Source organism: Gorilla gorilla, chromosome 11, assembly GCF_029281585.2.
Source record: "Gorilla gorilla gorilla isolate KB3781 chromosome 11, NHGRI_mGorGor1-v2.1_pri, whole genome shotgun sequence".
NCBI classification, from domain to species: Eukaryota; Metazoa; Chordata; class Mammalia; order Primates; family Hominidae; genus Gorilla; species Gorilla gorilla.
In genome coordinates, this window is record NC_073235.2 from 36,043,145 (window position 1) to 36,067,308 (window position 24,164).

The following is a 24,164-nucleotide window of genomic DNA, read 5'->3' on the forward strand; positions in this document are numbered from 1 at the left end:
GTGGAAGATTAACTAGTCATACCTAGGAATAAACCTGCTAACTCATCTGGGTAGTGTAAATAGTAGATCTGGATAGAATTACCAGCTGAAAATTACATTTCAAATATACTAATAGTAAAATATTTCCTTGCTGGTTACTCTCAGGCAAAATTTTATGCCTGCCTCATATAGTGTCAGGATGTCTCAAAATCTAAATTAAATTAAACAACACACTTGCTTTGACAGATCATGTGTTTATTCAGAAGTTTATTCAAGCCAGGAGCATGCACAAAATCTGACAGTATTCAAGGCTATAAATTTTTTTAAACCACTGTTTCAGTCAAATGTATCTAATAAAATGCTTTTGGAGATGATGATGTTAGTAAACCAGGTCGACTTTTTGACATTATTTACAGACATGCAGACGTTACTTGCTTAACAAATCAGCCCTTGAATCTTTTTGAGTCCCTGATTGATTACAAAGGGATTACAAAGAAAATAAAATCTTGCAGAAAAAGGGAAACCCTCCTCACCTAGGAAACTGTTAACCCTGTAGGTGATACTTGGGCACCTCTGGGACAAAATCCTGAGCTACTTGTTCATTTCTTATTGAAAATTACCTTCCTGAAAGTTCCATTTCTCATTATCCTTTATGGTCAGTTCCAGTCAAACATCTTTTTCAAAGTCTGCTGAGTCCTTCAGCTCATGTTCATCTCCCTTTCCTTGGCCATTTGTAGGACGAATTGTTTATTCCTCTTGATTTTGCATGTAACTTATATATTATCAAGACAGAAAACGCATCTCATAAAACTCAGGACTGTACCAACCACATAGTAACTACTACAAAAATGCTTTTGGAGCTTTGTGGCAACTTCACATTGACTAGAACTGTGATTCTTAAGGTGTGGGCTCTAGCCCACCAGCATGGGTATCAGCAACTTGTTAGAAATGCGAATTCATGGCCTCACTCAGATCTGCTGAATCAGAAACTCTGGGGTTAGAGCCAGTAATCTGTGTTTTAATGAGTCTTTCAGGTGATTCTGATGTATTTATATGCTCAAGCTGGAGAACTACTGTACTGGGAAAATTGGCATCTATTCGGAAAAACTTGACCACCTATGAGAAGAGCCACTGAGACTCTTATAATAGATTCAGAGTTGTTTTATTAAAAAAAACTTCCCAAGTATATTTGCAAAGAAGTGTTTCTTGCAAAAAGTAGGCACCATAAGATTAGACATCTGAGGAAAACAATAACAACAAAACAGGAAAATGTTTCTCTAACAAAGCAACACAGATGATATTTCCAATTATCAGGAGAATTACTTAGCACTTACTGTCAGCACAACCCCAGCCTCCTGAATTAATTCATATTCTGTGCTGAATGAATGTGCAAAGCTTATTCCCATGGAAACTGAGCACTATACAGATTGATAGGGTTATAGAGCATATAACTGAGCTAAAGCAATTGCCAATTTTAAAAGATTAGCATTGACAATTTAACGCAACACATTTATTTCTCAAATATCAGGAGTGTCTCATCTACATTCAAGGATAAAGGACTGTCAAAATTTGATTTAAGAAAAAATAAAAAGCCCTACTACAACACAGCTTATCATCTTTTGAGCTTGGGCCAAAATGAGGCAGAAGCTCTGTTTTCTTAATACTCCCTTAATTACAAGGAGACTGTTTTTAACATTGGTATTAAATGGGTTGCTATGGCTTCCTGCCTGAGAGTTCAGCATGCCAAGTTTCAGTCAGGAGCAAGCTATGAATGGGCTGAATAAGATCCTCACAAATAGGTTTCACAGCCCAAACTCCTACCACAGAGCATCCCATTAGGAAGATTCCTGGGAGGTAACAGGGAGCTGACAATGGTGCTGCCTCCCTTCACTTTCCAAGACATTCCTTCTATGGCTTCTCACTAATCGCCTTGTCCTATAGGTTCCTTGTCCTGTGTAACAGAAAGCTGCTTCAAACAGAAGCGGATCTGCTGCCTGCTGCTTCCAAGCACAGAAACCATGTGGCAGTTTGTTTAGTCCTCCAATAGGTTTGTTTGTTCCTTGGGCAATTTCAGCGTTCTCAAATTTTATATATGACTGTGACCAGAAGGGAAGAAGGCAAACAAGAAGTTCAAAGCAGAGTTAACCATGCTTAGATACAGGCCCGTGTCTTTGGTAAACAATGCAGAAAAAACTACTGGGGATTTTATCTCTGTGTTCTCAAAGATAGAAAGAACCCCAGGTAACACAACCCACAATGGTGAAAATGAGCAAATGCAGTCCCCAGAGCCATGCTTATGTCTAATATCTATTCAGATATCCAATAAGCCTTCTGGCTTCAAAATTCTCCACTCCTCTGATCTTGTAGCTTCTCATAGGGACCAAGCCTTTGAAATTTCATGCTAGGTTTTAGTGATTTCGGTTTTTGTGAGGAAAAAAAGATATCCATAAGGAACATATGCCCGACATTTGTGGCTGTTTTTGTAAAAGCTTAGCCTTTGAGAGCTGTGGCTACTGTGTTGAAGAGCAAGCTCTGGTCGTTTCCAGAGCTTCATCATTCAGCAGTTAGGGTCAGAGCAAACTGCTGCAAAAGGCTGGGGAGGGGACCCAGACATGTTCCTGGATTCCTTTCAGGATATTTACATTTACATGCAGTTAGGCAGGATGTGTATGAGGGAGAAATAGAGGGAGCAGAGTAAAAGTGGGAAAGAAAGAAAGGATGAAAAGGGAGGAGGAAGGGAAAGAATGAGAAAAACGGAAGGAAGGAAGGAAGGTAGGAAGGAAGGAAGGAAGGAAGGAAGGAAGGAAGGAAGGAAGGAAGGAAGGCAGGCAGGCAGGCAGGCAGGCAGGCAGGCAGGCAGGCAGCCAAGAAGAAAAGGGCGGCAGGGAGGAAGGGAGGGAGGGAAGGAGAAAAGAGGAATGGTAGGGAGACAGGGAGAAGGGAAAAATGGGAAAAAAGAAAAGATAAATATGTACAACTTTTATGCATCCATAAAAATAAAGAAAGAAAAAAAAGGAAAAGAGAGACACGGAGGGAGAGAGGGAGAGAAAGAAGAGTAAACACAGCAAAGACATACTGTAAAAGAAGGAAGTGATTTTCACCATGTCTTTCATTCAGCTGTGCTGACCTGCAGGTGTAGAGAAGGTGAAGGAGTTTGTACTCTTTCTCCAAGAAGTGATCAACTCACACCTGGCAGTTTGACACAATTACCTCACAAGCTTTAATACTCATTATCTTGGCTTCCACAGATACAATTGTTTTATGGCTCCAAGAATAATGCACTCCTTTCGGAAATCCAGCAGTCATGCCTGGGTTGGTGACCTCCTGAATCAAGGAACTGCTAACTGGCAATACTGAGTTCTAATACAGGTGGCCAACCCAAGACAATTTACTTTGCATGGGGAGTAGGTGGCTCTGTAATACTATGAAGTTACCAGTAACATTTCAATTCTGGACTGCGGCTGCCAGATATAAATGGCTTTATCATTTTGTTTGTGATTTTGCAGATGTGGTTAAAGTCACACAAAGGCTCATACCAGAGGAACATGAGCTGTTTTTTGGTTTGAGAGCCAGTACCAAATTGGTAAAATGAGCCAGCTTTCAGTAAGAAGTTTTTTATTATGTGGACATGAGATAAATATTTAACTTGCAAAGCTTACTTGCATGTTAAATGTCTATCACAGAAAAGGGAAATACCCAAGTCTTTCTGTCTCAGTCATCTGTGGGTTCTAAAAATGCACAAACTAGATGGAATATCATAAACACATTTTCAAAAGGCCGTGCAAAAAAACCAACACCAGGTGGACACATCTTCTTGCCACCTCATCAGCGGGCATACCACAAAAACCAGACCAGACTCAATGCTGAAGAAAAGTGACATAAAAGTCTAAGTGTTCTTTTTTGTTTTTTGTTTTTTTGAGATGGAGTCTAGCTCTGTCGCCCAGGCTGGAGTGCAATAGCACAATCTTGGCTCACTGCAACCTCAGCCTCCCGGGCTCAAATGATTCTCCTGCATCAGCCTCCCGAGTAGGTGGGATTACAGGCACCCATGACCACACACAGCTAATTTTTGTATTTTTAGTAGAGACGGGGTTTCACCATGTAGGCCAGGCTAGTCTCGAACTCCTGACCTCGTGATCCGCCCACCTCGGCCTCCCAAAGTGCTGGGATTACAGGCGTGAGCCACCGCGCCCGGCCCCAGTGTTCTCATTTTGCAAATTCTTTGATTTTTCAGAAATGAATGGATCCCAACTTGTTTCTGACACAACACCATTTTTCAAATAGTTTCTCTGATTATTCACAAGGATTTAGAAGAGCAAGCACTGTAAACACTTCCAAGTCTGGGCTTGATTACCTAGAAATGTATCTAGAATGCATTCTATCATTTAATCTAAAATCTGAGTCATCTTACGGGGAAAACACAGAATCTTATAAAAAGGACAAACTGCTTTTAAGAACATGGATGTCTGATTTTGCATTTGCAAAGCAATGCTAATTACAAGTGATCTATTTGTTTGGAAAAACACACTGAGGATAAATTCTATTAGTAATTAATTCAACAATCATATGAATTTGAAAAGATGCATGCTCCGCTCTCTAAAAAAGAAACCAGTCAGAAAGTCTACCTCAAATCTGCCAAATCAATGAGGTTTTATCCCTCTGAAGTTCACAGAATTGTAACTTTTGACAAACTTTACCTTCTAACTTACAACTCAAGCATGCTCATCACAGCAGAGACACTGCTCCAATAACGTGTCTTTCTGCTGCAGAATTTTGGAAAACTGAAGACTTCTGAGGGACAAAGCACATGGGAGGTCTGCTAAGCAGACATGGCAATAATTAATCTCAAATACCAAAATCACAACTGTAATGACCACGTCCTAAAGAGGCAACAGTGGCCTCAGCAAAACAGCACCCCTAAATTGATTGTAAAGTTAACAGAGCAGCTTTGGGCAAAGTGGGGAGTTCAAACATTAAAGTAGGATTACAAATTAATTTTTTAAATTTATCTTGACACACTTGAAAGAAATTTAAGCAAATATCTCATTTTTAGACAGCAGTATAAACAATCTATATTGAATTTTCTTCAGGATCATCTTTATACGTAAGTTTATTAGGATAGTGATGTACTTGTGACAGATTTCTTTCCCTATAAAATCTCTCTCTTCACTAATAACTGATGCCTGCAATTCCCTCACAGACATTTCCATTATTCCTTACTTAAATACAACACAGGGAAGGGGCCCCTATGCTTGATTAGTCCTTGTAACACCATCTCTAGAGCTGTACTGGGAACACTTTGATGGCTGGAACCTTGTGTTTTCCTTCTTCGTTAGTATTCCCTGCAGGACCTCATCCTGTGCTAGGCGCTTGATACCACAGAATCATTCAGCTCCAAGGAACTGGACAGATCACTGGGCTCCGTCCTTTGATTACAAAGACAAGAAGGTACAGCTGAAACTCAGAAGAAAACTGAGACTTCTCTGGAGTGACTCAGCCAATTAGTGACAAACCTGGGACCAGACATGTGGAGCCCATAGACAGAGAAATTTACCCGTCAAGCATTTACTGAGCTCTGCTGTGCACTGGGCATTGTACTATAAGCTAAGGACATGGAATGATAACTACAAATACATTGTCCTGCAGAAGCTTGTGATCTAAATGAGTTGGCTAGACTCATACACCAATGATCACAGCAAATCTACCTAAGTGCCCTTATAAAATTGAGTCCTTAATTAACCCTGTTGATTCAATCTAGGGAAGCTTAGTAATTGAGATATAGAAATGATTTCTTTTGGAAGATTTCACCTAAAAAAAAGTACTGGAACTTAGATTCCACAGACAGGTCTTTAGCTGAGATTCCAGCAATTTCGAGTTAACTTTACTAATCAGAATATTTTATTTGCATTTATAGATGTGAATGAAGAGCTCATACATTTTAGTCATATACTCAAAATTAAAGTCGTGTTCATTCATTTTTCAGTCAATGTGTTAGTTAGGTGTGTATATAAAGAATGCAGACAGAAATCCTGATTTGATTCGTTCTTCTGTTCGGATCTAACTAGTTAATATTAACAAGAGCTAAGCTATTAACTTTTCTAAAGGATTAATTTGTACATTCTCTTGGATGATGGTGAATCTCATTCAAGTGAGAAACCTTACTCTATTCAATTTTTCATGAATTCTCTCAAATAATTGGTTTCAAGAAATAGCACTACACAACATCTTATCATTTTCTAGTCCTCCTGGGAATTCCTAAATCATGTGACAAGGACACTAATCACAAAATTCAACAGGGAAGTGGTAGTAACATGAAATACTCAACATGTAGTCTTTGCTTTATAGGAGCCTCCAGGCTCCCTAGATCCTTGAGTGTCCGTTCACCTCGCTTGCTGTGATAATTTCCTGTGACTGCTACTTTGGTGATCCTTATATAAGCCCAGAAGAAAGCCTTGGGTTTCCCCAGTATCTCAAGACTCCACCTCTGTCCCTGTCTGGCTAGTTCGCTCATATCTGCATCTGGTTTATATGTGCCTCTACTCAAATCTTCTAGACTTATCTAGTTTCAGAGATAGGGAAGAAATGCCATGCTTGGCTTGTGATCTGACATGACAGTGACCCTTTGCTACCTCTTCTCCATGCAGACATTATGGGCCATGGGTTCTTTTTTACTCTGTACCTCCACACGAATGGTGGCTGATTTCCAAGGGGCTGAAAGAGTGGAGAGAACATTGGATCAAAGGCAGCCCTCTAGTGTGTGTGGTGGTGGTGTTTGATGACTTTTCTCCTTCCTTTGGCCAAATACAATAGATAGATAGATATAGATATAGAAATATAGATATCTCACTGCTTGTCCTGAGATTCATCCCAGTCTTAAAATCTGTTCAGTCTTCTACCCTCTTTCCTCTGTATGCCATATGTCTACATCATACCCTTGATATTCATAAAAGGTCAAAGCAGAGAAAGACTCAGGACCCAGCCCTCCCTCATGCCGTGAGCCTCTGTGCCTTCCACCCTGGTGACTCCCACAGGAGCACACACCACAGCTATGACAGAAGCACTGCAGACATTTCAAGAAAAATGCATTTTAAAGAATAGTAATAGTTTCAAGATTTTAATAGAAGCACAGTACTTCGGAAATGAGGCGTTCAATGAACATGTGATGAATGAAAGAATGAATGAATGAATGAGTGGCAAGCTTCCAAGTGTGCCTGGGGAGTGAGGCGGCTCCCTGCAGAGGAGGGGACTTGGATGGAAGTTGGCCCCTTTCCCTTGCTCTATGTTGCGATGGTAGGCATCTGAGATGATCCTAGGTCACATCCAGTTGGGTGAGCCTACTTCTGGCATCTGAGAGTGGACAGAAACAATTTCAGCTCTCAGGGGTGATCCAGTTTAGGTGAGCCAGTTAGGTTAATCAAGAGTGTGTATGGTTTATCCACAGCACTTACTGGAATAGAGCTTTACTTGGTAGTAAACCCAGTCCCACCAGCAACAACCCTTTGTTTTTATCTCATTATAGTGACTGTTATTCATTTCTTCCTTTACTCAGTCATTCATGGAACACCTTGGAATGCTCCTTTCTGCTCAACTGTACTGGGGGTATAACTGTGAACGAGTCAAAACTCCTGTTCCCATTTAAGTTCTCAAATGATCACAGTTCTTACTGTTCTGGAGTATGACTTTTAACTTTCTCAAACAATTGCTTTTGGCTCTTGCCTCATCTGATCCTTCTATAAGCCCAGAAGAAAACAGAGGCTCAGAAGAGGTTAAAGATTTTGAGGGTGGCACATAGCTAATTAGTAGCAGAGCTGGGTCTTTTTTTTATGACATGGAGAGCTATACATAGTTTCTATTAGCCAGTTTCATTTTCCTTTCAACAGAAGCCCTGCAGCAACACACTTATCAACAAGGGCAGTGATCTTTGGTTGGACCTTCTCTGGGCAAAGGACTTTGGACACCAAATATGCTTTCTGTAACAACCACTATACCCAATTTTCCAATTTTTCATGGGGATCCGGCAACCATATAGGAAAAAAGGAGGAACCATCTTCCTGCTCCTATTATACTAAGACTCATCCTACTTAATTCCTCATTTAAAACAAGAACTTTTGTTATTTCCAAACAATATTCAATTACCAAAGAGTTTCTCTGGATAAATTGTAGGACATCACTCTCCTTTAGGATAGAGCACATTGTCCATCAGCCCCACCAAATCAGTCAAGAGTGAAGAAGGAAGATATTGCCAGGGAGGAACCAAGGCCTAGGAGCCCTAGCTGTCACTCTCCTCCTCCTCCTCTGAATGGAAACTCCCTCTGGGCACAATAACAGGCTCTCCAGGCCCTTCAGGGCTCCTGGGAAAAGTGCTTAAATCCACAGTACCCTCTGTGATCTGTTTTCCATTTGCAGAGGGAAAAAAAAAGTCTAATGTTGGAGGTTTAGCTCCATGGGAAACTACAACTGCAAATTGAATTTTTGAAAATTAAATCCAATTTAAAATGCATTAAAAACTATTTAAAGCAATCTTCTGGTGAGTCCTTGGTTATATGAGGAATCTTTCTGGGAAGAAGAAAAAGCAATCCCTGGTGTATCTGTTGTATAAATCTGGGTTTACACCAGTAGAACCTTCTTAAAACAAGGTGTGGGGGCCTGAACTGCAAAGGAGTGAAGGCTGGCACCCCTGCCCAGCACTTTAGGATCCTCATTGGATGTCTCATCAAAGCACAGAGGAAGGTTTCTTTGCACAAGAGAGATTAAGTTGCTATTTAAATCAAAGGACCCCAAGCAGAGGGGGACATGTTTGAGAAGAGCAACTGTAAAATAGCCACTGAAGCTATGGCACTGAACCCTAAGGAAGATGGTACCTGGGAGTAACCAACCCATCACCATAGGAAAGGAAAACCACGCAGCTCCTCTCAACTCTGAAACGTGCATGAGATATGTGTGGATGGTGCAAATATTAGCAACATGAGCTTTGCAGCAAGACAGACCTTGCTGTTTACAAGTCCTATGACTTTGAACAAGTTATTTAATTCTTGAGCCTCAGTTTCTTCATCTGTACAATGAAGATATGATAGTGCCTCACTGTAGAGTTGTTGTGAAAATTAAATGAGCTAATACAAATTAAAAGTTTCAGTCCAGTACTCTACTGTAATGTTAGTTGCCACATTATCATCATCAATTCTACTAATTTAAATGAGAATGAAAAACCATATGGAATATTCTGAGGCCTTCTGATTATTCAATAACATCATCATCATTATTTCATACAAATTGATCACACATTGAGGGGGGTGTTTAATTGGCCCCACTCTTTCCATCCCAGAATTCCGGGTTCTATTTATGTCAAGCTACTCTGTCCTGAACAACCTGCTGGATATTGGCCTATTTCCCTTCATCAGAACACACTTGTTCTGTGCCTCATTCTCTCAAAGTCCTTTCTCAACCAGATGATAATTGGACAAACTGATTCCGTTTATGTCCAGCCTTCCAGGTGACTACTATAGCTCAGTTTAGCACTTAAAAATTAACTTTAATTCTAGAATTTCAGTACCATTCAGCACATGCATTTAAGGTAGCAATGTACCAGAGCTGAGGATTAGGCCCAAATTAGAAGCAGGCTGAAAATACTATAAGAGAACCCTGGTGTTTCTGCCTGATTCAAGTTACACTGACTTCCAATCATGCATTTTATCTTTTGGCATGCTTACGTAGGTGCCCAATAAATGCTACCTTTGGTGATAATGAAACAAAAGCCAAACTTCCATAAGCTAGAATATCCAAAAGACCATTGTCTGCATTCTTGGCAGCAGCCAGATAGCCAGTTTTCCCAAGTCAGCAGCCTCTGAGGAGGCTGGCGAGGGGCCAGTTCCCAGGGTTGGTGCATTCCTGGGGCCTGGCAAGAGGCCACTGGGACCCTGTTTCCTCTTTCCTTCTCTCTATGTAGTGGAAAAATGTTCCCATTTTGACCCCTCTGAGTCTTTTTTCCCCCTATCGGAGCAAAGGCAGTCAGATGGGAAATGTTCCCCAGTTCCCTCCCAAAACTCATCTCCCACTGCTCTAAGCTGGCAGAGCTTAAAGCAATTGAAGGCATAAGACAAACAAAGGAGGGTTCCTCAGACCAGTCATCCAGCCTGATTCTATCAGGAGCATGGTGCCTGGAGCAAGGAGAACCAGCAGGAACTTGTGCACAGGGAGTCATTGTACATGTGCTTGGAAGACTATGGGCACTTCTGGAAGCTTTTGGAATAAAATTACCTGTTATAAATAGACACTGGCTGGGTTTCAGGGTTGAGAGCAAGAGGCCAAGATTTCCAGAAAAATAGAATGCTCCATATAAGAAGGTCTGGTGTACAGCTCATTAATAGGGGACTGCTGAGCAATTGAACTAAGAAGAAAGGAATTTGAGGTTTGTCAGACAAGACCTGAAGTAAACACCTGGGTAAACATTTCTGGCAGATAACATCGTGGATACGCTATTCCACTTTTAAACATCATATATGTATATATGTAAACCAAACATTAAAAAATATCTTTTCTGAATGCTTCCTTCCATGTACAGACAAAGAAAGCTGCCATCTGGAACGGCCACATCAGCTGGTCCACATGTTTCCAGGGTAGAGAAGCCTGCATGCCAGGCATGGTACTGCATGCCCTATTTGTGTTGTGAGTCCTTTCCCTAAATTCACTCAACAACCCTTTGAATAAGAGACGATCACCTCTACTAATAGATGAGAACACGGAGGCTCAGAGAAGGCAGGTGACATGGCCAAATTCACACAGGCAGTAGGAGGCAGGTTGGGATTCAAATCCAGTTCAGTCTCATTCTCCAGCCAACTCATGCTCTCTCCACTGCATTACAGGGCATCTATTTCCACTGTGCCCTTTAAAATTAGTGCTTTGCACACAGCAAGTTCTTAATACAGCTTTCTTCCTGAGGCTGCCACTGCTACTTCTATATTTGATAGAAATTTTGGAGTTTAGCAGATAGGAGCTGCACCGCTCTCGTCATAATAATGTATTTCCTTTGCATAGGGTGCCACAGCCTCCAAAACAATTCCTTGTTCTTTATTTCACTTAATGACAACATCCCTCATCATAGTGTCCCACCATTGAAGACACAGATATTCAGAGAGTTTAAGAAATATGCTAAAGGCCGCACATCTACCAAACATTTCAACTCCAGCTCTAGTCTAAGGACTTACGCAGTTCTAATGCAGTGATCGGTCCACTAGACCACCCTCCCTGTACCTGAGCATCACACAACTTTTATCAGGACTGTTGAAGAGAACACCATGTCACTGGTTACATGGAACTTGTGTTCTGAAGGTGCCACATCAAATTGTCTGGTGAAACCAAATTGACAAGTCCAAGGGAATAGACTGGAAAACAACACACAAAAATCTATTTCAAATAAAATATTAAAAATGGGCTAGTGTTTTCTCAGCCCAGAAATGTGAGAAGAGAGGGTGGCAGAGTATATTATTTTATAGAGTCAATGTGCTGGATACACTCGTTTGGCCTCTCCAAATCTACCCTTCACCCTTCCCTGCCCTGGTCTGGGCCCAGAGCACTCTATGGGCCCCATTCCCTCTGGCTTCCAATTGGGTTCAGCCAGTGGAGGCACCAACACGGGACAAGGCAGTGGGAGGAGAACGAAGTGGGAGTGTTCACGTCCCGATCCCCTTGCTGCAGGGCCAGCACGGTTGGCCATATCCCTCCACCTAAGTGGCATTTCCCGCCAAATGGTTCACTCCTTATAGCCACATGGTTCTATAGCCACTTTCTAGGCCTAGTGGCAAGGACTCCCCACTGTTTCTAGCTGCAGGGGGCTCCATTATTATCTTGTTGCACTTTCTATATCCTGCCACCCCTTTTAAAGAGGCCCTTTATTAAACTCTCCTCCAGTACCTGGCATGAGTGTGCAATGTGTCTCCTTCCCAGACTTTGATGCAGTAAACAATAAACCAATATTACTGATTTTGTCTTTGTAGACAAATGATGGGAAGTTACTCAAATCCTCTAAGAGGATGAGAAAGGCTAACTACTTTAGACCAGGCTCTCTCCTTCAGTCACTTCCTTCTCACCACACCTCACCAAACAGAAATTAGGTCAGATATTCTCACCTACCAAACTGGGCCCAGGAGATCTCCACATAGCTACCTACCACACCCACAGTCTAGCCCGGAGTCTACTCCGGGAGGAAGGCAGGACACCACTGGCCTCATCCCAGTCTGTCTAGTTGGTGCCTTCACAGACTTCGCTCTCAGCGTTCACCCACCCAAGCTGGATCACTGCCAGCCTCATGGCCACTCCATCTCCAAAAACCAAAAACGGCAGGCCTCTGCAAACAACTCCTCCTCACAGAAAGGCCAACAGCCCTTGAGCCTACTTATCTGCTGGCTCTGACACAGGGACCCCAGAATTCACCAAACCAAATGATTTTATTTCCCTCTACACATCTATGTGCATGAGAGCAGTCAACGAATTAATTGCATTAGGAAACCTACCAAGCTGAAGACAACTGCTTAAAACCAAGAACCAAAAAGTGCGGAAAGACAGAAAGCAAGCAAACCTCAGAGGCATATTCAGAAATGGACAATTATGATCCATTAAGCCTAGTTAAGAAACTGAAATTTATGAGGAAGAAACATCTGGAACTGCCTGGCATGTAAAGAAACCAGGAGGAACCACTTTTTGGGCTTAGAGGGAGCAGGCCAGACAAATAGGATTCCATGTTAGGAAAGAATTGCAAAATTAGTGTATAAAAGGACAGAATGGAGGCAGTGCATCTGGTGTTAACTGAAGCATTTGAATATGATGGCTCCTGGATTTCCTTTTGAAATATTAATTGAAATTGGGCTGGAGATGAGGGCTGCATGAAAACTAGCAGAAAGATCATAAATACTGGTTAAAGTGAGCCAGAGGAATGGAACATGGCAATGCAACACGAAGTAATGAGAAATGCTGCTCCATTCATGGCCACGAACCCTGTGGATGTTTAATAAATATTAATTGATAAAAATGAACTATACTGCTGAGTGGTAAATTAGTGTAAGATACCTAGGCTGCTGAAATACAGCTAATATATATACAGTTTGTACAGCATACACCGATCAATGAATGAGAAGAAAATATATGAAAATGATTCAGCTATGTGATGCATTTTGCCTTGCACCAGGAATTAGGGGTAAGAGAATGTTAATAGAGGAGTCAGGAGGGGTGGCCAGAGGGGGCAAGAGGAAAGTTAGGACAATAATTCAAGATTATAGTAGACCTTGCTTAGGGTCTTGGCAATTTCTCAAGTATAAGCCAGGCACCCTGGAGTCACACCCCATTCTTTTAGACACTGTGGCTTTCTCAATAAATTTCTGCTTCAGGGAACTCAAGGACACCATAGATTAAATTTGGACCAATTTATTGGAGGAAGATATGACAGCCCTCCTCCATGGGGAAGCCCTCCCTCATCAATATAGCCAGAAGAACAACTTCCTCTTTGTAACCCCATCAGTCTTGTTGTTTGCACCACTGTATACCTCCTGGTATTCTGAACTGTGTATATGTGACAAGATTTTTTTTAAAGCTTTGCAAAGCATAAATCATATTTTACATTTCTTAGCACTCATTTCACTGTGTTTCAGACCAAGTAGGTACTCCATTCCTGTCCTGATCAATGAGAAACTCGAAAAAGAAGAGCAGGCTCTTATCAGAGAGAACACCCAGATGCCTGTTAGGTTTGGGATCAGCTTCTAAGGGGATCGATGAAAGCTCTACCTCCTGTTATGGACAAAGCACTAGAGAGTCTGCCATGGGAACGATCCTAGGCTGCCAGAGGATGATGCGGAAAACTCAGTTGCCATGGAAACTTGTATGATCTGATGATTCCCATTGTTGAAAGATGGTGAGACAACAGGAGAATGACAAACAGATCTTGGAGCCCTAAGAACACATGGAACATGCCAAGTAAACATCTCTACTCATTTGTACTCATTTCTGCTATAGAAGCAGTCTCATTTCATCATCTGTCAATAACATAGCATTTATAAAAGGCTTTCAAAATGTGTCCAGTTCCTGTTTTTATGTAGTGATCTCAGCGACAACAAGGATGCACAGAACTACCTCTGATGCTGGCAGACAACACTTATCACAGCAGCTGAATACAGTTGAATGAAACAGGTGTCACCCGAGCTCCTGCTCCATGACTCCAGCAAGGGAAGCCATCCATGGGCAGATGCTATGGTCAGCACTAATGGCACGTGAAGCTACCTAACAATTTTTGCATCACAGATTCCTGTGAGAATCTAATTATACCTACAGACTCACTCCCCAGAAAAATGTACAAATGCATATAACATAAAATATATCAAAGAATTCAAAGCCCTGGAAGTCTTTTCATAAATCTCCCCTATCAAGCACCTTGGGACTCAAGAGAATCCAGGACACCATATTAATAATCTCTGATGTAAAACAAACAAACAAAAAACTTTACACACACACACTAGAATCATCCTTGGGCAAACCTGAAGAGCAGCATGCCATTTCCTCTCTCCAACCTTCCCAAACAGCACCCTGGGCCTGCTGCATGTGGGCCCCCTTTATCCCATATTCAGCACCCCCATGACTGTGTATTTGGTTCATAAGCAGCTGCTCACTGCTAAGTTCACTCACTCATTCATTCATTTTACTGAGCTTTTTCTATGTGTCAGACTTTAGGAACCCAATGTGAATATGACATGGCCCATGCCCTCAGGAAACCTACAGTTGAGATCAGTCAGGGGTGATTTTTCTTCTCAGGGAACATAATGGCCATGTCTGGAGACAGTTTTCATTGTCACAATGAGGGAGGGGTGCTCCTGGCATCCAATGGGTAGAAGCCAGGTATCCCAATAAACGTCCTACAATACACAGGACAGCGCCCATGACAAAGAATGATCAGGTCCAAACTGTCAATAGTGTCGAGGCTGGGAAACCCTGTTCTAGAGCACACTGGCCTGTGGGAATGTGAAAAGGCCAGAAGTAGGTATTATGCCAGCTCAGGAAGGGGCGTGTTCATAAGAACTCCGGAACATGTGGCTTCGATGACAGCCTGCCTTCTTTTCAGTGATGAAAGGAAGGAGAGAAGGAAGCAAAGGAGCCATTCAGAGTGAGTAACAACCACAATGAAGGTGAATCCTCCTTCAGGCAGTGTCAGAGGAGGCAGCACCAATTGCAAGTGCTGGGCAGACAAATGGCATTTCTTCCAGAATCTCCTCAGGGGAAATGCTGCTGACCCTCTACTCACCTCCATCAGTCAGTGGCCCAGCAGAGGGAATGTGCAGCCATTTGATAGGACCATCATTCAAGTCATAAACCCCACTGCATGCTGGGGGACGGCTAGATGCTGGAGGTGCCCCATCACTCACCAGGTTCTCCCTACTCTTCTCCCATTCTATTCAATAACTCCACCTTGTACATGAACATGCCATAATCAGTTCTCATATGAATAAAAACACAAAATTGTATATATATGGGTATGTGTGCACACACACACACGCACGTACACACACACACTATTATAAATCGCAATCTCTTCTAAAGTTGGTTCCAAGGTCTGGTTCATCAGAAAATCACAAGATCAGAAAACAGACCTAGACCTACATTCTATATTCCTTATAAGTCTCCCCTTCCCACCTCCACTCCTTTGTCAATTGTTTTGCTGAAACCAAGTCTGGCTTCCCTCTGATCTAGACTGTTCTAAACTGCAGGCTCCTCAGTGGGCACAGATACAGCAGACGTGCTAATGCACATGGTCTAGTCCTGTTGAGGTAGCTGATGCTCTTTCACATTGTGAAGCACCGTGAAGGAGCTCCCAGTCACTGGCATAAAGCAATTTTCTGCTTCAGAGCTGTTAGCTGTGCAGAGGCATTGAAGTCTGGGGGTAGCCCCAGACCTAAAGTGAAATCCCAACTCTACCTCTTACCAGTTCCATTGCCTTGAGGAAGTTGATGAACTTGTTAAGCTTCAGATTTCTCATTTGTAAAATAGGGGTAATTAGAGTTCCTACCTTAAAGGGTTGTTGTTAAATATTAAATGGTAGTTTCCATATAAAGTATTGAGCAGCATGCCTAGCCTATATTAAGCCTCCATAAATTTCAGCTGCTATTACTAAGGGAAGGAAGCCATCCTGCTTGAGACTTAATGCATGATTCACTAAGTGAACATGCTGAGCTGTCTGCTAAAGTGGCTTTGATGTTCGATTCTGCCATCCTCATTGCTGACATGCTCTATGTCCACTGCTTGGACTTAGTCTACTTCCGTCCTCCATTCAGACTCTGTCCGCAGCACCAGTGTTGCTGCAGATCTCCAATGGCCCTCCAAGACTTTTCTTGTTAGGATCTGATCTCTTCCCACTCTTTTGGGGCTCCCTCAAGACTTGCAGCAAGTAGCACCTGTGGGTGGTGCCCTCCTGGCCCAGCCTCCCCTGCCTCCTCCTAGCTCATCTGCTCCCAGCTCCATTCATGGGACCCAGAGATCTGCACTGTTGGAGAACAGGTGGGCAGGGCACCTCTCCTGCATTTCTGGACCTGCAGTGATGGGCTGAGCTCAGCTGGTGGACAGATTCACTGGGTAGATACTTGTCTAAGGGTCTGACACATCTCTAACTCCACCTCCGCCCACTCTCAAGAGGGCACAGTCAATACTTCAGCATGACATTTTGGAAAGGTTGCTAAACCAGGCCAAAGCTAGTCTATTCCCCACCAGTTACTTTTCTCCTAAAAATGGCCTTCACTAGATCCTCAGACATCACGCCATCTTCTGATACCTGGCTCAGGCCATGGTCTCTATTCTAAGTACATGTAAGAGACACAGAAATAATAGACAAGTTAGGGGAAATGAGGCAGTTGGAGGAAAAGAAAAACTCCCTCTCGTTCTTTGGCCCTCCCTGACTTGATGCTCATTTGGGAAATCTCAAAACCATCTTGATATCAGAGAACAAAGATCAGGCTTCCCAGAGGACAACTTGGCAGGTTCCCAGTGGCCACGGGCACAGGGCAAATGATACTTTATATACTCTTCCATCAGTAGACATGGTCAAAGGGACTGAGATTAGACTAGCTGGAAACCTTCTATAGGAAGCTGGTGTTTTGGGCTCTGTACAGCATCCCTATGGCAAGAGGAGGTCTAACAAGAGAACCGTGAGAGTCAAGAAAGATCCAGTCATATCTGAAGCAGTACAGAATGAAGACTTCTGTTTTCTTAGTATTCATAACCCACTAACTGTAGGCTGTACTCAGCAACACCAGCAATACCTGTATTTTGCATTTAGAAAAAGTATCTGCAAGGCTGAACATACTCTATGTCAATATTTTCTAAATATTTAGAAAGATGCCTTCTAAACATTTTTCTGTCCCCCTATTCTTCCTACTGGGGTATATGTACCTTTGATAACAGCCTAAACCTGTTCCTCTGCCTGCCCGCATATCACATATACTGAGGGTAAATACAAATCACTACTTAGAAAATCAGCACCCAGGAAACGTAAAACAGGACTTTCAAAATTCCCATTGCTCTAATGCATGCAGATAGCCATTAGAATCCAGCCTACTGCCTGTCTTTGTAATTAAAGTTTTTTTGTAAATAAAATAGCTACATTTGATCATGTGTCTTCAGAGGCAGCTCTCTTCCTACAACAAAGGTGAGCAGTTGTAACTACTCATGTGGCCTGCGGAGCCTGAAATATTTACTATCTGGAACTTTATAGAAAGAGTTTGCTGATTTCTGCTTCAGAATTACATCTAGTCACTAAATAGAGGGGAAATAACTGAAGATAAAACAGCAGAGATTTAAATTCAATATGAGGAAGAAGTTTCCCTGGGAGAAAAAATTCAGTAATGACATGAATTGGCACCAAAGGATGCAGGACCAATATCCTTGGGTTGCCTCTTTTTTCTCTACTCTCAGTCTGCAGTTACCAAATTCCCTCTGATGCTTCAAACTACAGCTCCCCCATGGCCCCTCCATGTAGTTGCACAGCTCCAACTACAGCTTCCCCATGGCCCCTCCTCACATCTTCGCAGAGTGACCTCAGCTCCTACTACTGTCAGTGCCACACTGTTCATCTCCATGTGATGATATTTTTCCTGCTTATTAGGACAGCTTCCCTAGATAAACTAGAAGTACTTGAGGAAGACTATCCCCCCGTATCAGCCAGGGAGACCTTGCAGGAAAGAGATGGCACACTCAAAGCATCTAACTGAGGAGAGTTTGGTAAAGGGACTGTTTACTGAATTGTGGACAGAGCTAAGTCAAACCAACAAAAATGGGCTATCAACAACCAAGAACCATTACTATGAAGAATCCTTAAGGTATGGGGAAAGAAAAGGTGCCAGAACATAGATAGAGCAGTGGTTCTAACTATAGCTGGAGTTCTGGGGAGAGGGTTGTCCAACAAAAGCTGCAACTTTAGGCAAAGGTGCCCAGTTCCTGTGGTCCATGACCAAGCAGGGTGAGAGTGGGAGAACAAACACCTCGACCTCTGATCTCCTGCTAGTAGACCAGTAGGACCTCTTTCTCCCATTGGCTAAACCCAACCAGATGCCAAAAGGCAAGTCCATGTGGTGCATCCTCTAGGGATGATTGGCCAGGTAGAGAAGGAAAAAGAGTGGATCTGGAGGGAAAATGGAAACCATCCAGCAGATCCCCATAGCTGGTTTTCAATAGTGCTTGTTGACTGATTGTGTTATGAATGTTGTGGAAGTCTTGATTACTATAATGATTTGGATACAAACAGTCAAGAGGCTGAAGGATGAATTCAGGGATGTGTGCACGTCCTTTTTTTCTCTGCAAGCTTATAAAACTATACTGCTGTCGGAACTGAGGATTTAGTGTGGCAAACGTTTTTTCTTCCTTTTGTGGGGGAGAAGAAAAGAGGGTACCAAGAAGAAATTCATACTGCTACTCTCATCTGTGCTTAAAAGCTAAATGTATTTCCCCAAAATTAAAAAAAGAATGTTTGTTACTTAAATGTGAGCTGGTAAGAAAGATAACTCATGCTCCAGCATGCTCATCAGCTAAATACTACCACAGCTGCAAGTGTCAAACAGCTACATGGGCAGCCCGGGAATGAGTCTTGCAAATAAAAGAGCACAGTGTGAAATGATGACTTTTTCTGATCAAAAAGCATCCTGGGAAGGGCTGAACAGTTTTGGGTCAAGAAGAGGACTCGATTTCTGGGGTGATTTTTATCGTTATCAGAGAGTAGACTGTACTTGCCGTGAACGTATATACAGCTACTCCGCACACTCCTACTGGTGGAAGCAAACTTGTAGTCACTTGTCTTTCTTTCTGGGCCTTTACCCCCAACAATGAAACATATTTTTCATTTCAGTTTCACTTACGTATCACTTTCTCCTTTAAAAGGGTGAATAATAAAGTAAAAAAATCACCATCAATGAATATTTCAGTGTGTTACCAGGGCACACATACATGGACATGTATATGTGTGCACACACATACACTCAAACCCTCCCCCATGCCACGTGACTAAGGACCACAAACTCGTTTTCCCCAATTGGAGTTTTTTCAGTTTTTGGACTGTGAATTTCTTTATTCTGTGAGTCCTCCAGTCTAAAAATGTAAAAGCCATTGCAAGGGAGCTATAATTTCTACTCAACACTTCAATGATTTGATTATATAAAATAAAAAGTGTAATGAAGTTAATAGCACCTTATTCTTGCAATATATTATGAGAATATTTTCCTGCAAAATCTGAAAGTGGAAATTACTTCTGGGCCCCCTAACTCTCAAAAATATGTGTCGTGACGATTACTGCAATGGAATTTCAAGACTTAAGAACGTAATATGTTTCTCTTTCCTCTATTCAGTTTCCCACAAGGACATCTTCTGTTCCTGGGATAGTATATAATGAAAGATAAAGAACTTAAGTGACAGGTTGTTCTACTTTTGGTGTAATCCTAGCGTGTGAGCTCAGGAAGAGCAGATAACCTCTCTGGGCCTTAAGAAGTCTGCAAAGTGAGGAGACGAGATAACCGTTCACTTTAGCATTCTAGATTCAAAAAATAAAATAAAAAGCATGCATTGGGAATGAAAACTGTACTGTAATGCCAGGTTTGTTGTTCTTGTTGTTTTCTTATATTTCACAGCAGCCCTTATCTAGAATCTTCCCTACCTGCTTCTTGCCTAGTAATTTGTGTGGCTTCAGCATAAAGCTGAAGAAGAGGGCAACATCTTGAGTTCAGATCCCTCACAGGCCAGGCATCTTTGATCTCATCCCTGGTCTAGCTTTCTTTCTGATACTTGGAATTCATTCAAGGTGCTTTCAATGGTTCCCATTCCCAAAGAATCAACTCAAAAAGAATACTCTAGCTGCTGTTCTCCCAGAAGTAGCATCTTATTTGAAGAAGAGAACATAATACTATAACCGGGGGCAAAGCTGTAGTAACTTGGCCTAAGTGCTATAATGTTGAATAGCATTTAAGCACCCCCCTACACACTGTGATAGGAAAGGACGTCCTTTTTCAGAATTTTCCCAATCTGGGCATGCAGATGTAACACAGTCTGCCTCTAGGAAACAAGGAAAAGATTTCACTAGTGTAAAAGCTCTCCTAAGCATGATACAGGGAGACTTAACAGGATTAAGTTTCTCAGGTGGTGCCAAACAAGTTCTCATTTTCACAGCGTTCTTCTATGCCAGCAAGTCAAGAAACATATTTGCAGCCCTCAACAAGTTTCAGGGTACAGCCATATGCCAGAAAGAATGCAAGCTCAATTTAGGGTTTTCAGCTAGACTGGTAATGTGACAGGATTTTACTTATGCCCATTTTCAAGCTATCTTTAGGTAAAATTTAAATATGAGCATTGACACTGTTTCCCTTTTTCCGATCTGCAAGTACCTAAGATCCCCATTCGGGGTTACTCACGTCCCCCTGCCCTGTTTTGTCCTGCCCTATCCCTGCCTTCCCAGTTCTCTGGACTCTGCATTCTTCTGTTTTACCAATTCCCACAACAAAATTCTGCTCATCTGGTTGACATTTGGCAGTGATCCAAGGCCATTTATTAATGAGTGCTACTATGAATTATTAAAAGACAATAGCTTATTATGTTTAACTTTATAGGGTATTTGCATAAAACTTGAGATCTGAGGCAGAAATCTACGGCTTTGGGGACCAACCAATACCGATTATATTTCTGGGTTAAGAGAATCTTTCTTGAGCTGCTCACATCATACCCTACGGCTGTCTCTGTCCTTAGCCTAGGCCTAAGACAGACCCTATTGGCATGCTGATATGTAAAAAGTGTTTTTCTTCTGCAAAGGAGAGGCTGAGAAATTATCTCTTTATCCCAAGTTTCCCCAGAAGTTGAAAAGGGAATACACACACATATACACACAGAGACACACACACAGAGACACACACACAGACACCCAGACACACTCACACACCAATGTCACCACGTTCAACCTGGAGTTAGCAAGACATAGGAGGTGAGATGGGGTCAGGTCTATAGAGAGGAGAACCTAAAATACACCAAAGTTGGCCTCTACAGGTATGCTGGTCAATGCACAGACCAAATAGATACAGACGTTGATTCTGACTAAGGAGAGAAGAAGTTGACATAAATGCTTAACACAATCTTCTTCTCAAGTCCCAGAAACTCACATCTATGAACAATTTGTGAGGCAGAGCCTCAGCCGCTAAGAAGTAAATAACTAATCTGTCCATGACAGAGCAAGACCTACAGCTGCAAAGTTTGAAAGGTATAACGGATAAATCAAACCAACAAATAGTTCATTGAACCCCCACTCTGCTAGACTCCAGGACAGGTGCTGAGCTTATACAAGTGAATAAAGCACATCCCTATAAAATGTGCACAAGGAACCAAGCTAAATCTCTATTTCAGAAAGTTTGCTTTCTATTTCAAGTTTGCTTGATTTGATTCCTTGCTCTGTTCACACGCATTGCGTAACAGAAAATGTGACCCACACATGTTGGCCCAGAGACTGCAGAAGAATAGCCAACCATCAGACTTAGTCTAAAGTGAATTAGTCTGTTTCACTGGACTAAGCAGATTCTCACACCTGATAGCAAACCCAACCAGGTTGTTAAGAATAATGTTCATCAGCATCAAAACTCTCAGAAAGTTAGTTTACAGACTACTGAACTAATGCACATACCTAAGAAGGTCTCCAAGACTTCCTCTGCTCTTCAATATTTGAACCTGTATTGAATTCTTGTTCAACTTACCCCCAAGGTTAAGATAAATCGGGGATGGAACAACTATACGTAGGCTTAGCATTTGGCATCAGCTATACAGCAGTGTTTTTGTATAGGCTGAAGTCTACATCAGTTGGAATTAATATAATTATATATAATGTTGACAGATTATGACATTTGCCTATTAAGACACTATACAAACATTCCAATAATTTGCTGGCTTTTGAGTTTGTAAAAAATAAATGAAACAAAATCTCAAGGGATGTTGCTAATGGTGTAACTGGAAGAGAGGTTTCAAAAGCACAGCATTCAGGAAATAACAGTCAAAGAATAATGCATTCAAAGCCAAAACATATAGAGTGGTAAATGAATATTTAGTACTTACCACAAGACTGCTGTCTAGAGACAGCCTTTTTCCAAAGTCTCTTTTCTCGAGCTGTCTCTTTCCCTCCATGGATGAAGTTATTTATTTTCTTTTGTGACTTATAAGAATCCCCTGTCTGTTTCCAGGGTCACTGAAAAGAGTGAACATGTGTTTTACTATCCAAGTACACAGTGTTTAGACCTTTGTTTTTAACTCTCTAACCAGAAACAAGCATTGAAGTCGAAAAATACCCAGTCCCAAATAATAAGTATAGAACTAGGCTCTCTCTACTCAAAAGACCACTCCGTGTTACAAATGTCAGAGTTGTCTTTATGGCGGCCCCTGTGTTTTTATAGGTTTTGCTAATGGAGTTGGGGAATGGGTTTGCAGGTTGAATCAGCAGACTGTAGAAAAAAGCAAACAGTCCGTTTCATGCCACACTTGCTCCACACCCGTCCTCTCTCTATCAGCCAGAATCATTCTGTTACTGTGCACATAGATGCTGTCTGCAAATTCCATGAGATCAAACCGACAAAACCACGCTCTATAACCAAGAGTTATTGAGCTCAAGGCCCAATGAAGGGAAACTGAAACATGAACATTGTTTAATTTAAAAAATATGTAATTTAAAAATATTTGAGGAACATTGTAAGATACATTCCTTTGGGGATAGATTGATTCAAAATGAATGGTGGGTGATGTCACTACTGTCAATGAGTATTTATAGAACCCACTGTATTTTTACCATATTAGATATAGTTCATCCCTGAACTCCACTGAGATTGCTTTTTCTAGAATGATTAAGTATTCTGGTTAATAAGGATTCATCATATATGTTAAGTGCTAGCTTCCAATTTTCACAAAGACGTAAAAGGCTTGAAATAAAAGAAATGGGTTACAGTCGAGGATTTTTTTTTTTTTTTTTTTTTTTTTTTTTTTGGGATGGAGTCTTGCTCTGTCACCCAGGCTGGAGTGCAGTGGCACGATCTCGGCTCACTGCAAGCTCCGCCTCCCTGGTTCACGCCATTCTTCTGCCTCAGCCTCCCGAGTAGCTGGGACTACAGGCGCCCGCCACCATGCCAGGCTGATTTTTTGTATTTTTAGTAGAGACAGGGTTTCACCGTGTTAGCCAGGATGGTCTCGATCTCCTGAGCTCATGATCTGCCTGCCTTGGCCTCCCAAAGTACTGGGATTACAGGCGTGAGCCACCGCGCCTGGCCCAGTCCAGGATTTCTTATCCACTAGCCAAGTGACCTTGGACAAGTCATTTAACCTCTCGGAAACTCATTTTTCTCAACTACAAAACATGATGATAGCAATCAAATGATGTATGGGAATATGATTTGGATGCCATAAATTACAACTCATATGTAAGTTATAATTACCCACAGATTACATTTAAAAACAGTTAACCTGAAATATGAGTCAATATAATTCAATATATCCTTGATGATTCAGAAGGTGCTTTGAGATATAGAAATTGCTCATAATCCTTGTAAATAAACATAGCCATTGTACTGCTGATGCAGAAGAGATGAAATACAATGCTATACCAATTAATTTTTTAATATAATTGGAAAGAAATATGTTCCACAACTCTCAATGGCTCCAAG

General features: G+C 41.7%; 1 protein-coding gene across 6 annotated transcripts in view; it reads right to left on the reverse strand.

The window, feature by feature from the left end:
- Window positions 1-24,164, reverse strand: part of NCKAP5 (NCK associated protein 5) — a 990,571-nt gene that overhangs the window by 817,218 nt on the left and 149,189 nt on the right. For all 6 annotated transcript variants that reach the window (XM_063694774.1, XM_063694773.1, XM_063694772.1 and 3 more), the window contains exon 2: window positions 22,573-22,702. In XM_063694774.1, the coding sequence (XP_063550844.1) occupies window positions 22,573-22,641 (69 nt within the window). In that variant the 5' untranslated portion in view covers window positions 22,642-22,702. The remainder of the gene's footprint in view (window positions 1-22,572; window positions 22,703-24,164) is intronic.